The sequence below is a fragment of the Zingiber officinale genome, chromosome 1A (assembly GCF_018446385.1).
Source record: "Zingiber officinale cultivar Zhangliang chromosome 1A, Zo_v1.1, whole genome shotgun sequence".
Lineage (NCBI taxonomy): Eukaryota > Viridiplantae > Streptophyta > Magnoliopsida > Zingiberales > Zingiberaceae > Zingiber > Zingiber officinale.
In genome coordinates, this window is record NC_055987.1 from 150,231,912 (window position 1) to 150,244,901 (window position 12,990).

Here is a 12,990-nt window from a genome sequence, read left to right on the forward strand (position 1 = left end):
CAAATTAAAATTTTTTAATCATACTCGTTGAGCTTCTCAAAATCACAGAGTTTGTAACTTTATACCTTTATAGCTAATTGATGTGAAGAGGATGATGATACACCTGATCGACTTCTTTGCGCCATTATGAGACGAGATGATTCACATAAACCCTAGAACCCTTCCTTGGTTCCTCGCGATCAGTCCTGTTTTTAAGCACCGAAATGCTTGATGTCGCCGCTTGAGAAAGACTCGACGTCACTAACCTAGGGTTTCACAAGAGGGAAGATTTTCCAATGAATTGGAGCTGCACTCGCAATGTTATGAACAACACTGAGCCATGCACGATTTGGAGGGAGGTAGAAAAACGATCGAAATTATTATTTTTAAAATCAAAGTCAAAAAGACAAAAAGTGGTTCGGATGCCTGGGAAATGACGGCTGACAGAGGAGATTGGCGGGAGGGGTATATTGGGTATTATACATCATTTACCTGTGCCTTTTGATAAATACAAAACGATGATATACTTTTTGATAAATACATTATACCACGTATGTCCTTTGATAAATTATCGTAAAAAGAATGAATAGTGGGGTGTATTTTGATAAAACGAATTATCAAGGGGTATTTTAGTAAATATACTAATAAATTTAAGAAAATATTAAAAAATCACAGCACTTGAGGATATTTAATTAACGAACCGAGCCCTTCACTTCTCGAACCCTTCGCTCACCCGCCCTGTCATGACGGACACCAACGGCGGCGCCGACCTAGAATCGGCTCAGGTGGCCAAGGCCGAGATGGAGGTCATCCCCCACACGGAGGTGGAGCCGCTTTCAGCCGCTCATGTAGAGCAGCAGAAGTGGCCTGGCTGGCCTGGGGACAACGTCTTTCGGCTGATCGTGCCCGTGACCAAGGTGGGGAGCATCATCGGACGCAAGGGTGAGTTCATCAAGAAAATATGCGAAGAGACCCGCGCTAAGGTCCGTATCCTTGAAGGAGCCATCGGCACTCCCGAACGCATTGTGAGTCTTATCTCTTATGGTTCTTCTAGGGTTTTATCTTTCACACAGTCACGAATTAGAACGGGATGCTACCTTCTCGTGCGTGACACCGTAAAAAACACTGGTTTGGGGAAGACATGTAGGGTTTTGACCCTAAAATTCTGTGCGCGAGGATGACTCTATGTCTCCGGCAGCAGTCGTGTCTTTTGTAGCTTTTTATTTTTTAACTTTACTCGAGTTCCATCTTCGAAGAACTGAATAGAGAGTTTATCTTTAGTTGCTTTTGAGCTCTTTTTATTTATTTATTTGTATTTCTTTTCTTCTCGCCAAGTTATCACCTTGTTTCTTTGTTTGCTCGATTATTGTTATGTAAGTTCTGCAAATTTTCCATCTTTGGTGTTGACCTTCTCTCCGTCCTCTAATCTACTGTCTCCTGGATTACCTTCTCACAAGTGTTAAAGATAGCTGGATAAATATGGTTGCGTGGTGCCTTACCTAGATTTTTTTCCCTCGGCTTATCAGCGATAATTGTTTTGAAGAGTCAGCATCAGCCTTCGTGCCTAAATTTCCATGGTTTTCTGTTTAAATTTTGTCCTTCTGTGCTTTTCCTATGGTCTGAATTGCTACCAAATTGTGAAGGCCATCTGGTACCATATTCAACACCCTTCTTTTACATAGTTAATGTTGCTTCATCTGTGTGAAAAATATAATTCATGCCTAAATTCTGTGAAAAACATAATTCATGCCTAAATTCCTGGGGCCTTCCAATGCAATATTGTTCAGAAATTCTCCTTAGGATAACAATTAATAAAGATCAGTGAACTTAGGAACAATGCAAATATGGTAGGTTAATGCCTTTCCTGAAAGATTCTTTAATTGAGGATGTGAGCCTAGGGTGGCACTGCCTTTGAGTTAGATGTAATGTCTTATGCATAGTTGTCAAAAGCGCAAGACACAAAAAAAAAGCGCTGTCTTGGGGTTTAAAGCGCAAAGCAAAGCGCTTGCTTTACGGAAAAAAAGCATAATAAACAAAAGGACTATTATATCTGATCTTGCCCGAAAGTCGATGAGATAGAAAGCTGGGGGTGTGGCGCTCCCGCTGACCGTCTGTAGACTCCGCTCCGACCTGCAACACAGATTATGTCAGTGCCGAGGCAGGGAAGCGGTCCCCGGTGTTGGCCCTTCGACGCTAAAGTCAGTCATTGGCGATGATGTAGAAGGTGGAGCAACAGCAAGAATGAACAGTAGCACGGATAATGTCTATTGCATATTGCGTACCTCCGTCGATGCTTGGACCCTCCTTTATATAGAGCTCCTGTAGCGCACGTGCATGCTCCCCAAGGCGAGCACGCTTCCCCAAGTTTCCCTTGAAAAGCTTGTCAGTAAAGTGTCTTTGATATAGTACCTTAACAGGCTGAGCATATCTCTGAAGTGACAGTGGAAGCTTCCGCCGTACGATCTTCTAGTTGACCATGCTCGGTGTCAACGACACTAAGGGGGTGTTTGGTTCTCTCTTAGGAATCGGAATGGGAATGAGTATCATAGTATTATGGAATAGGAATGAGTATGAGCTTGGGTATCATTCTTAAAAATGATGTTTGGTTAGTTAAATATTTTCAATCGGAATGAATCTAAATTTCCTTTTTTTCCTTTACAGGAAAATAAGAGAAAAAAATAGATAGGAGAGAAAGTTGAATGTGAGAGAAACATATGATGAGAGAAAATGATGAGAGAGAAAGTGTGATAAGAGAGAAAGTGTGTTGGGAAAAATGAAGAGAGAGAAAGTATGATGAGAGAAAATGAGGAGATAGTGCATGATAGGAGAGATTGAGAAGAGAAAAAGTATGATGAGAGAGAAAGTGTGTTGAGAGAGAAAGAGTGATGGGAAAAAATGAAGAGAGAGAAAGTATTATGAGAGAAAATAAAAGAGTGAGGAGAGAGAAAATACGATGGGAGAGAACGTGGGTTGAGAGAGAAAGAGTGATGAGAAAAAATGAAGAGAGAGAAAGTGTGATGAGAGAAATAAGAGACTGAGGAGAGAGTATGCAGAGAGAGAAAGAGTGATGGAACAAATAAAGAGAGAGAGTATTATGAGAGAAAATGAAAAAGTGAGGAGAGAAAGTATGATTAGAGAGAAAGTGGGTTGAGAGAGAAAGAGTTATAGGAAAAAATGAAGAGAGAGAGTGTGATGAGAGAAAATGAGAGACTAGGGAGAGAGAAAGTATGATTAGAGAAAATAAAGAGAGAGTATGTAATGAGGAGAATGAAGAGAGAGAAAATGTGATTAGAGAAAATGAGGAGAGAGAGTATGATAAGAGAGATTGAGGAGAGAGAAAGTGCGATGAGAGAAAGTATGATGAAAAAATAAGAAGAAAGTGTGTAATGGGAGAGAAAGTGTGATGGAAGAGAATGAAGAGAGAGAAAATGAGGAGAGAGAGTTTATGATGGGAGAGAATATAGAGAGAAAATGATAGAGAATGTGTGATGAGAGAGAATGAGGAGAGAGAAAGCATGTTGAGAGAGAAAGTGTGATGATAAAATAAGGAGAGAAAATATGATGAGAGAGAACAAGGAGAGAGTGAAATTAAAAAAAAAATTGAACAAATATACTAAGGGTATTTTTGTCTTAAACTTAATTCACATTCCTATTCCATCAAAATTCAAGGGAGAGGGTGAGTTTCATCCATACCCAAATTTTTGGGTTTCATTCCAAAATCTTGATTCCATTCCGATTAACCAAACACAAGGTTTAGGAATGAATCCATTCCCTCATTCCCAAACCTATAAACCAAACGCCACTTAACTCTCAAAAGAATGTTGATGGATAACACAGCGAGGTAGTTGCTAGGCCGAGCGGGATAGTCGCTCGGCCAGGATTTCACTGTTCTTGTATACCGCCCGCTCGGTTGGGACTTCGCTACATGTGTCGCATCCGCTTAGTTGGACTCCATTGTGCTTGTGTCACGCCCGCTCGGCCAGAGCTCCACTGTGCCAATGTCGAGTCCTGCTGCCTGGCCGAGCAGGTAGCTGCTACCCTGCTCGGCCCGACTTTTGCACATCGTCTTCTCCTTCCGACGTCCAATACTCCATTGAGCGTCGGTCATTTGACATCTCCCCGTGTCGAAGGCGGAATTGGACCGGGACTTTCTCCCCACGGTTGGAGGATGCTCGCCCAACCGGTCGATGATATCTGATCATTGACCTGTTCGCCCGACCGACCGACCGACCGACCGATGATATCTGAGCGTTGACATGATCACCTTGACTCTGACCTCCACTGTGGAACCTATCCTCCGCGGGGTGGGGTCCCTCCTTACCACTGCATCAATATCTATTAAAAGTCTTTGAAAATCCAAATGACCATAAACAAAATATTATTTGATGAAGCTGTAAATTATTCTAAAAATTAGAAATAAATCAAAAGTCTTTGAAAATGTGATAGAATTTTTTTAGAGTTTTTTTATAATTTTTTAGAATATAAATCTGATTTACATGAATTAATAAAATTTATTAGAATTTTTTAAATTTTAAATATGTGTTTTATATATTTTATTGTGATAATTTAATTAAGATTTATAAAAATTTGTTTCAATTGGGAGTTGATTAAATTATTTAGTAACCGTGATGCGTGTTACATTAACTGCATGCATTGCGATGCGCAAGACGTGTGACACGTGTTCAGTGCTGTCGGAGGCGCCCCGCGAAGCAAGCGCGGGACAAGTTTGACACCATCGGAGGCATCCCGCGATGCTTTCGGTGGCACCAGACACGCCCCGCGACGCTTTCGACGGAACCGGACGCGTCCCGTGTCTCCTCTTGTGGTGCTAGAGGTGTCTCACGACGCTTCTGACGGCATCGGATGCATCTTGTGTCTCCTCCGGCGATGTCATAAGGGTCCAGGACGTGTCTGATGGCATTGGAAAAATGCAAAGAGTAAAAAAATTAATAGAAAATAAATTCTTACCCGTGATCGAGAAGCAGATGCTTCCAGTGAGAGGCAGACCAAAGTGTCTGCAAAGGCGCAAAAGCAAAAGCATCGCGCTTTTGCGCGAAGCATAGTGAAACGTGCGCTTTAGAGACCTCGTGCACTTCCGAGGTCTCTAAAGCGCAAGGTTTGCGCCTCGTTGCGCTTAAGCGAGCGCTTTGCTCGCTTCTGACAACTATGGTCTTATGCATACTTTGACTGCCCATCAATAGCAATATGTTTCATGTTCTTTGCCTGCAACCTCTTGGCTTCATATGGGCAAGGTGGTCAATGCAAATTAGATGTGACTTTGGTAGCAGGTAAACAAAGTAGATGAGGAAGTAATTGCACAGGGAAACTTGTTCAAATGTTTTTGGTTGTTTCTAAAGTTTCGACCATTTCCAATCTAGATTGTGCTTGGATTTGATAGTTTTTGTTATTTGTATTTTAAAATTAGAGTTGGTTGATTTCATTTAGTCGTAGGTCGTCTTGGTGTATTTTATTTGAGGATATAAAATCTATTAAGAAGTCCAGATTATTGTTGGATGATCTAAATGTTCACAAGATTTGTTCTTGTTGTTGTTGTTGTTGGTCATCTCTCCCCTTGTTTAAGATTATTGACTAAGGGGCGGTATTGCCTTTGGTTTAGGTGTAATGTGTTGTGCATACTTTGGCTACCCATTAATAGCAATATGTTTCATATGACTTTAGCATTAGCCTATTGCCTTCATATCGGCAAGATGATCGATGCAAATTAGGTGACATTTTGGTATCAGGTAAACATAGTAGATGAGGAAGTTATAGCACTGGGAAACTTGTTCAAATGCTTTTATCTGTTTCTAAGGTTTAGATCATTTCCAATCTAGATTGTGATTGAATTTTATAATTGTTCTTTATTTGTATTTCAAAATTAGAGCTGGTTGATTTCATTTAGTCATAGGTTGTCTTGGTGTATTTTATTTGAGGTTGTAAAGTCTATTAAGAAGCTTTGATTATTGTTGGATGATCTAAATGTTCGTGATTTTTTTTTTAACTCTGTCCCATTGTTTAAGGTTATTGACTAAGGTAAGGACCCTTGTTGTAAGATCACCAATTATTCACGTTCCATGCCTCCTCTACACTCTCCATCTTCTATAGTAGCCCTTGTATCATCTTACACCACCTTTATTTCCATAGAGAATTAGCCGCATCTTTTTGCCTCTCCACTCTACTGTGACCCATTTCTTACTAGCCTCACCTTTCACAATTCCTCAAGCTAGCATCAGCTGTCAGGACCCACCCTATGCTTCTTTAGTGACCACGAGGATTTTAAAAGAACACTGTAAGAACTAGTATCTTGTACCTCTTATTGTGGACATGTTCAATCAGCTAGCTGGGACAAAGTACTCTTCAAAATTGCATCTTCAGTAGGATATTGGCAAGTAACTACGAAAGGAAATGAAGGCAAAACCAATCAAGTGACACTATGGAGCTTTCGAGTTTTCCGTCATTTCACTTGGACTCACCAATGCACTTGCTATGTTTTGCACCTCGATGAATCCAATTATTTGATATTATTTGACAAATTTACAATGGTGTACTTGGATGGCATAGTGCTCTATAGTCTATCGTAGAAGACTACCCTCGACAAATATATCCTTGTATGTGAAACTAAAGGAGTTCTACTTTATCCTAAAGGAGAGCATTTTCTTGGGGCGTCACATCGATTGGAGCATGAATAAAATGAATGAGAGCATTTTCTTGGGGCGTCACATCGATTGGAGCATGAATAAATGAATGAGACAAAAATCTCAATAGTTTTGAAATAGTTAATCCCTACAAAGACCATGGATATCAGAGCTTGTTTTTGGTCTTGCGAATTACAATGACATTTATAATTTATTGTTAATTACTTGGGGAAACTCTATTTTTTAAGGAAATGACAAATCTTTATATTTGTCCTCAAAGTGCACATTCAATGACTTGAAGCAAGCCATACTCAAGCTTTCTAATCATGAGTATGGGCTCTTGGTTGCATATAAAAATTGAAAACCCAATGAGACAAAAATAAAGTTATCCCATTCATGAAAAGGAAATGAAAACAATAATCCATTATCTATATCTCCAGAGGCATTACTTGTTGGTTTCACATTTTACATTAAATGCTAACAACATTGCACTTAGCTATTTCCGAACCCAAAATAATTCTTAAAATAAGCTCATGGTAATATTTCCTAGCTAACTTGACGACTGAGCAAACTTGGTTGGATAAATCTTGTCGTGGATGTTCTAAGTTGCAAGTTCATAACATTTACGACTTTTGGGCATGATATCCGGAATAAATTTAGTCAAGTACAATTCCACTTCACAAACAAGTTTTGCATAGGATTATAGAATGACCCTGACACCCAAGCTAATTTTCTATTGAAACAAATCAAAGAGGGCAAAACTCGAAGAATTTGGACCCAAGGGAGAGTCATCTACTCCAAAGAAAATTGTGACTTTGTCTTGAAGATACAAAGCCTTCATCTAGATCCACTCAAAAAATGTCATGACATTTTATTGGCATGAGCCTTGGTGTTTACCAATCTCTAGCTTTGCTAGGAAGGGTTGACCAAAGACAGGGGTTGATGTTGAGGAAATCACTAAGATTAGGCTAATCTGCCAACGACAAACATGGAGAGGTAGAGGCTAGCAAGTTTGTTACCATTGCCCAAACAATGGGAAAGCTTCTTTTTTGGATTCTATATCTAGTTTGCCTAAAATGGGAGAGCTTAAGTCAATAACTAATGGCTGAACTTTGGTAGAGATATCAAGAGATTGTTAGAACCTACACTTATTAGGTTCTCAAGAAGATGAAAAATTTAAGTTTCAATAAGGATCAAGTTTGAACTTTCTTCCTTCAGTGAATTCCAATGCAAGTTTCATATCAACTTGGTGTGTCGGTGTGTACATACAAAGGCTCCTTTCCTATCATCCATAAGGTGAGGGAGGTAGCTTACTAGCTGCAATTACCATGGTTCAAAATCCATTTGGTATTCTATATATCTTAAGTGTTACTGCACCTACTTGCACAAGGAAGAGTGCAACATCCTTATTCAACAATTCCCCACTGCCAATGTTGTAGATCAAAGATCAATCCCCACAGGTGTGGTACATCGATAAAACACTTGGGGGAACAAACAAGAGGATCAGAGAGTTTGAATCCTAGAAGGGATGAATATTTTAGAGGTCAACATCTAAGTGTGCATAAGCTGTGCTTTGGATTTACCTGGTAGGCAAACAGGGGGAAGGCCGTCTACTTCTAGGTTAATCGGGTGAATCCTAGACACTTGAATTATTGAAAAAAAGAGCTAGAAATAATTCTGATTTGAAGATTGAGAACTGAATTGGGACTTATGATACAATTTGAAGGTGATGAAGTGTCTATGCGCTTCTAGAAATAATTCTAATTCGACTCATCTGAGTCTAGTTATCCTTGTTGGTGGAGAAGTTTGTAGAATGTAACATATTAAAAGGTTTAGGTCATTTCCAGTTCTTGTTGATGGAAAGTTACATTAGAATTTAGAATTGGTTTATTTTGTGGGTTGTAAGCTAGGTTTGTTTTACTTTATTTTGGGGTTCTGAAACCTATAAGAGATTTATGGTTATAACTGGAACTGATTTATAGGTTCTGCATATAAATAAAATCTCTTCAATTCCTTTTCCATGATTTCTGATTGAGACATACACCTTTATCGAGAGATTCATTGATTGAGACACACATTTTTCTGTAGCGGCCCTCTTCTCTGCTGCATTAGGGAGGGTTGCAATTAACACGGTGCAAACAACCAAGCAACAAAGGAAAACATGTCATTTTCTCCCCAATTCCATCCTGTGGCTTTCCATCTGTGTTGGGTAGATTAATCAAGGAGAGTAGTTTCTCTTTTCCTTTTTCATCACTCATTTTTTCCCCCAAAGTGATCGAGGAAACCTTTCACTTTTTTTTTTTTTGCAATCCTTGTTTTTATCATTCCTCTTTTCTTCTTGAATATCCAGAATATCAAAAAACAACCAAAAAGGCTGAGGACTGAATTATATTGAATTTGTTATTTTCTTGACTCTACCTTTTGGGAAGTTTGCTACATGCACATGTTTTCATCAGAGTTTATAAAAGGATTTGATTTAAAAAGAATAGTTAATCGGATCGACATAAAAAGCTTCTAGGGTTCACTTGATATAAGGGATATAGTTTTAAGGAATTCCCATGTCAATTTGCCCAATTTCATTACATGTGTTATTGAGCATTTTGTAACTCATTTCTAATCACCAAAAATAATTTGCTTCCACATTGAATTTTGTGGAATGGACTTTATCATCTCATCTCAGTGAATGGCTATGGCTGTGTAATTGGTTCTTTTACATCTATGTAAAAAAAAAAAGGAAGAGAAAATACAAAAGGAAGATCAATTTTGTTTGCATATATGCCCATCATCTTTTGTTCCAACTTCCAAGCGCTCTGATTATTTGCAAAAGTTGAAACATTGAAGTGCAGGTACAGCTCTAATAGAAGATGACTGAACAGATCCATGTTTCTAAGACCATCCACTTTCATCCATTAGCTGATTTAAGGAACATACTGTGTTCTGACAGCATTTATTATTGTTGGAGATGCTACCTTGATGAATTTAGTTGAATAGGCTTTACCATATGGTCCAAGTGCTTACCAAGTAATTAGTAATTCACTTCTGTCAAAAAGCAAGCCTAAGCTGATCTGATGCGAAAAGTTGTACTCATCATTTAAGTCACCTCCTAGAGTGATTAATCCTTCATGTTCTTTATTTTTGTTCCCAAGTACTGTGTAATGATATCCTTGATAACTAGTGTGGTTTTGCCCTTCATTCTTAGGTTTTGATTTCAGCAAGAGAAGAACTAGAGACAGCATTATCACCAGCAATGGATGCCGCCTTAAGGGTATTTAAGCGTGTCAATGACATCTCAGAGGATGATGGTCCATCTACACTATGTTCAGTTAAATTACTGATCGCATCATCACAAGCAATTTCTTTAATAGGAAAGCAAGGTGCTTCAGTTAAAGCTATACAAGACAATTCTGGTGCTGGTGTGCGCATTCTGGCTAAAGGTACATCAGGACTTTTTTTTATAATCTATAGTCTATACACGTGACATGCAGGAGTTGACCAAAAATAGATTTTGCCTAAAGGTATAACATGATTTATCCTCTGCATGCATAGAACATGAAAGATTAACGTACTACCTCTCTTATTTTAGGTCTAACCTCACTTTTGACTAACATAAATGCACAGTAGTGTGTCATGTAATCCTGGTGTTGTATTGAAATGAATATGACTATTGTTTTATTTATATTTTAGAACTTTGATACAAAAATAATATTGTTCTAATTATGTAGGCACTTGAACGAGGAACCAATGCTGTTGAATAGGTTCTAATGATCCTAAATTCCTATGAATGTAACCAGTTTTAAGACGAATATTCTTTTTTTAGTGTTTGTTTCAATTAAAGCATTGATGAATAATAATAACTGAAATATTGTTATATTACAATTCATTTTTGATGTTACTAATTTCATTTAGTTCACTAGATGTATTGTTGAAAACAGTCGTGAGAAGGACATTGTAAATTTGGCGATTTAGTCTGACCAGTCCATTTGAACTTGTCCTAAGTTTTATGATCTTCCTGTGTAGTTTTTGCTAGTTTTTGATATTATCCTTGAACTGGAAATACAAAGTTCTCAGTACTTGTTGGAGGGCATATTGAACTATGTATGAGTCAACATTCTTCTTTAGATCTGGAACCATGCCATAGTATCCTTTTTCATAAAAGAGACAAACTAAGTTTTATCCTATGTATGCCTTAAAATAGCATCTGGATAGTTACAATTATCCAAGTGCTACAAGAAATATGTTTATTGCTTTGTTCTTTCCACCATAATTTCCTTTTTGTTACTTTTCTCCTTGATCATACCTTACACGTCAATTTTGTTTGCTAGAGGAGCTTCCATACTATGCAACTGCAGAAGAACGAATTGTGGATATACAGGGTGAAACTTCGAAAGCTCTGAAAGCACTAGAGGCAGTACTTGCTCATCTCAGAAAGTTTCTTGTTGATCACAGCATACTCCCTTTGTTTGAGAAGAGTGTAAGTTTATTGAGTCTTGTATCTTTGGAAAAACCAAGCTATTATTCAAGAATAGAAACTCATTTGAGTATATCTTTCTCCTTCCAGCTTGTGCCAGCAGCAGCTCAAGATCAGGCAAAAGATCCTCGGGGTGATAAGACACAATCCTTGATTCATTCTGCTCAACAAACTGGATCTGGAAAGGATTTCTCTGTTTCATCGAACTTGCTGCACATGGAAAATAGAATTCCAATTGATTTGCCATATCAACGTGCTAGACTGTCAATATATGGTCAAGATCCTTCTTCTGCCATACGTACTCCAGCACTAGGGCGTACGGCTAGTTCTTTGATTTCTCAGGTCCTCCTAAATGCGTATCCAGATCATCTGCTTGTTCTTCTTGATGAACTGCTTTTGTAGTTTCATTCCATGCATGTGTGGTTTTACATCCACATAGGTGTCATTTTTCAAGAGCCAACTTTTTATCTGGAATCCTTGCATTCTCTTTGATATTTTTTTTGCTGTGCAGATCACCCAAACGATGCAGGTTCCGCTGTCATATGCAGAGGAAATCATTGGTATTGGAGGAGGAAATATATCATTCATTCGCCGTACTAGTGGTGCAGTTATTGCACTCGAGGAGAGTAGAACTGTACCTGATGAAATAGTAATCGAGATAAAAGGCAATTCGACTCAGGTTCAAACTGCACAGCAGCTCATTGAGGTAATTTTTCCTATGTTAACTGACTGTATTTGATGCTGCAACATTTTCACTGATTCTGAACCACATTGTTGATTTGCATTATCACAGGATGTTGTAACTGGGCATAAAGAACCAGCACCTAGGAGCTATAGCAGCTACGACACTGATTACCGGTCATCTTACGCCAACTTATCAGGTTCAGGGTACTTATCTTCGCCTTTTAGAGGCTATGGATCTTCCAGTTTAGGAGGGTATGGAGCCTACCGACACTGAATACTAGTAAAACCTGGTGGGTTATTCAGTTAGTAGTTGTAATAGTTGTCCGAGGCTTTCTTTCCAAAACAAATTCTGTGAACCATGATGAATGATATTAGACTCTCATTTGGTGAAAGCTTGAGATTGCTCCGAATCCTCAGCAAATTTATGCTACCAAGTAGTGTATCGCATTTGGTAATGCTTAATGGATAATTAATTTATAATGTTATATCCGTTATCAAATTTCTGATGTTTGAACCGGGCAACAAAAAAAAAACAGAATTTTGGCTCTTATCAATCAATTAGTATTCTGATATTGAACTCGAGAATCATTTTTGGTCAGAAAAAGGTTGCAGTCTTGTTGACGGTAGAGGAAGCTATTTTCTTTTGAAAAAAATATATAAAAAATCATTCATCATAATTTTCTAAGAAGCCAAGTATATATTTTTGGATCTCAAAGTGACCTCAACGCGGAATTTCCTGATCACAGAAGCAACTGCAGCGATAGTTAGTTTTTTTTTTAAAAAAAAATTCGAATAGATTAATTTTGGTAATCATTATGATCTCATGGGAATTTTTTTTATCATACCTCGGGGGAATGGGAAATGATATCGGCAGCGACGTTTTATTGCGACACACCATTGCGACCCCGTTGGCAGCTTCCGTGGCATCCTCCACTTCAGCCCTCTCTCTCATCGCGACACAGCCTTTGCGTCAAAATTTTCGGCCGCATCCCCTTCGAGCCCTAACTCCCTCCTTCAGCCGCAGTCTCCAACCTCGTGAAGCCCTTCCATTCTCCACCCTCGCATTCTCCCTTCCGTTCTCCACCCTCGTGTCAAAATTTTCGTGCCATTCTCCACCCTCGCGCTCTCCCTTCCGTTCTCCACTCTCGCGTTCTCAAAGAGAGGCGTGAAGCCCTAACTTCTGCGGTGACTCAGTCTTCCCTGCAAGTCGAGCAAGCCGACGGC

The 12,990-nt window shown here is 38.9% G+C and overlaps 1 protein-coding gene across 1 annotated transcript; it reads left to right on the top strand.

The window, feature by feature from the left end:
- Positions 1 to 683: 683 nt before the first annotated feature.
- Positions 684 to 12,251, top strand: LOC122037948 (RNA-binding KH domain-containing protein PEPPER-like). Its single transcript, XM_042597446.1, has 6 exons — positions 684 to 1,004; positions 9,814 to 10,048; positions 10,937 to 11,085; positions 11,173 to 11,424; positions 11,594 to 11,788; positions 11,876 to 12,251. The coding sequence occupies exons 1-6, from the start codon at positions 723 to 725 to the stop codon at positions 12,038 to 12,040; spliced, it is 1,278 nt and encodes a 425-aa protein (XP_042453380.1). The 5' UTR covers positions 684 to 722; the 3' UTR covers positions 12,041 to 12,251.
- The last annotated feature ends 739 nt before the right edge of the window (positions 12,252 to 12,990 follow it).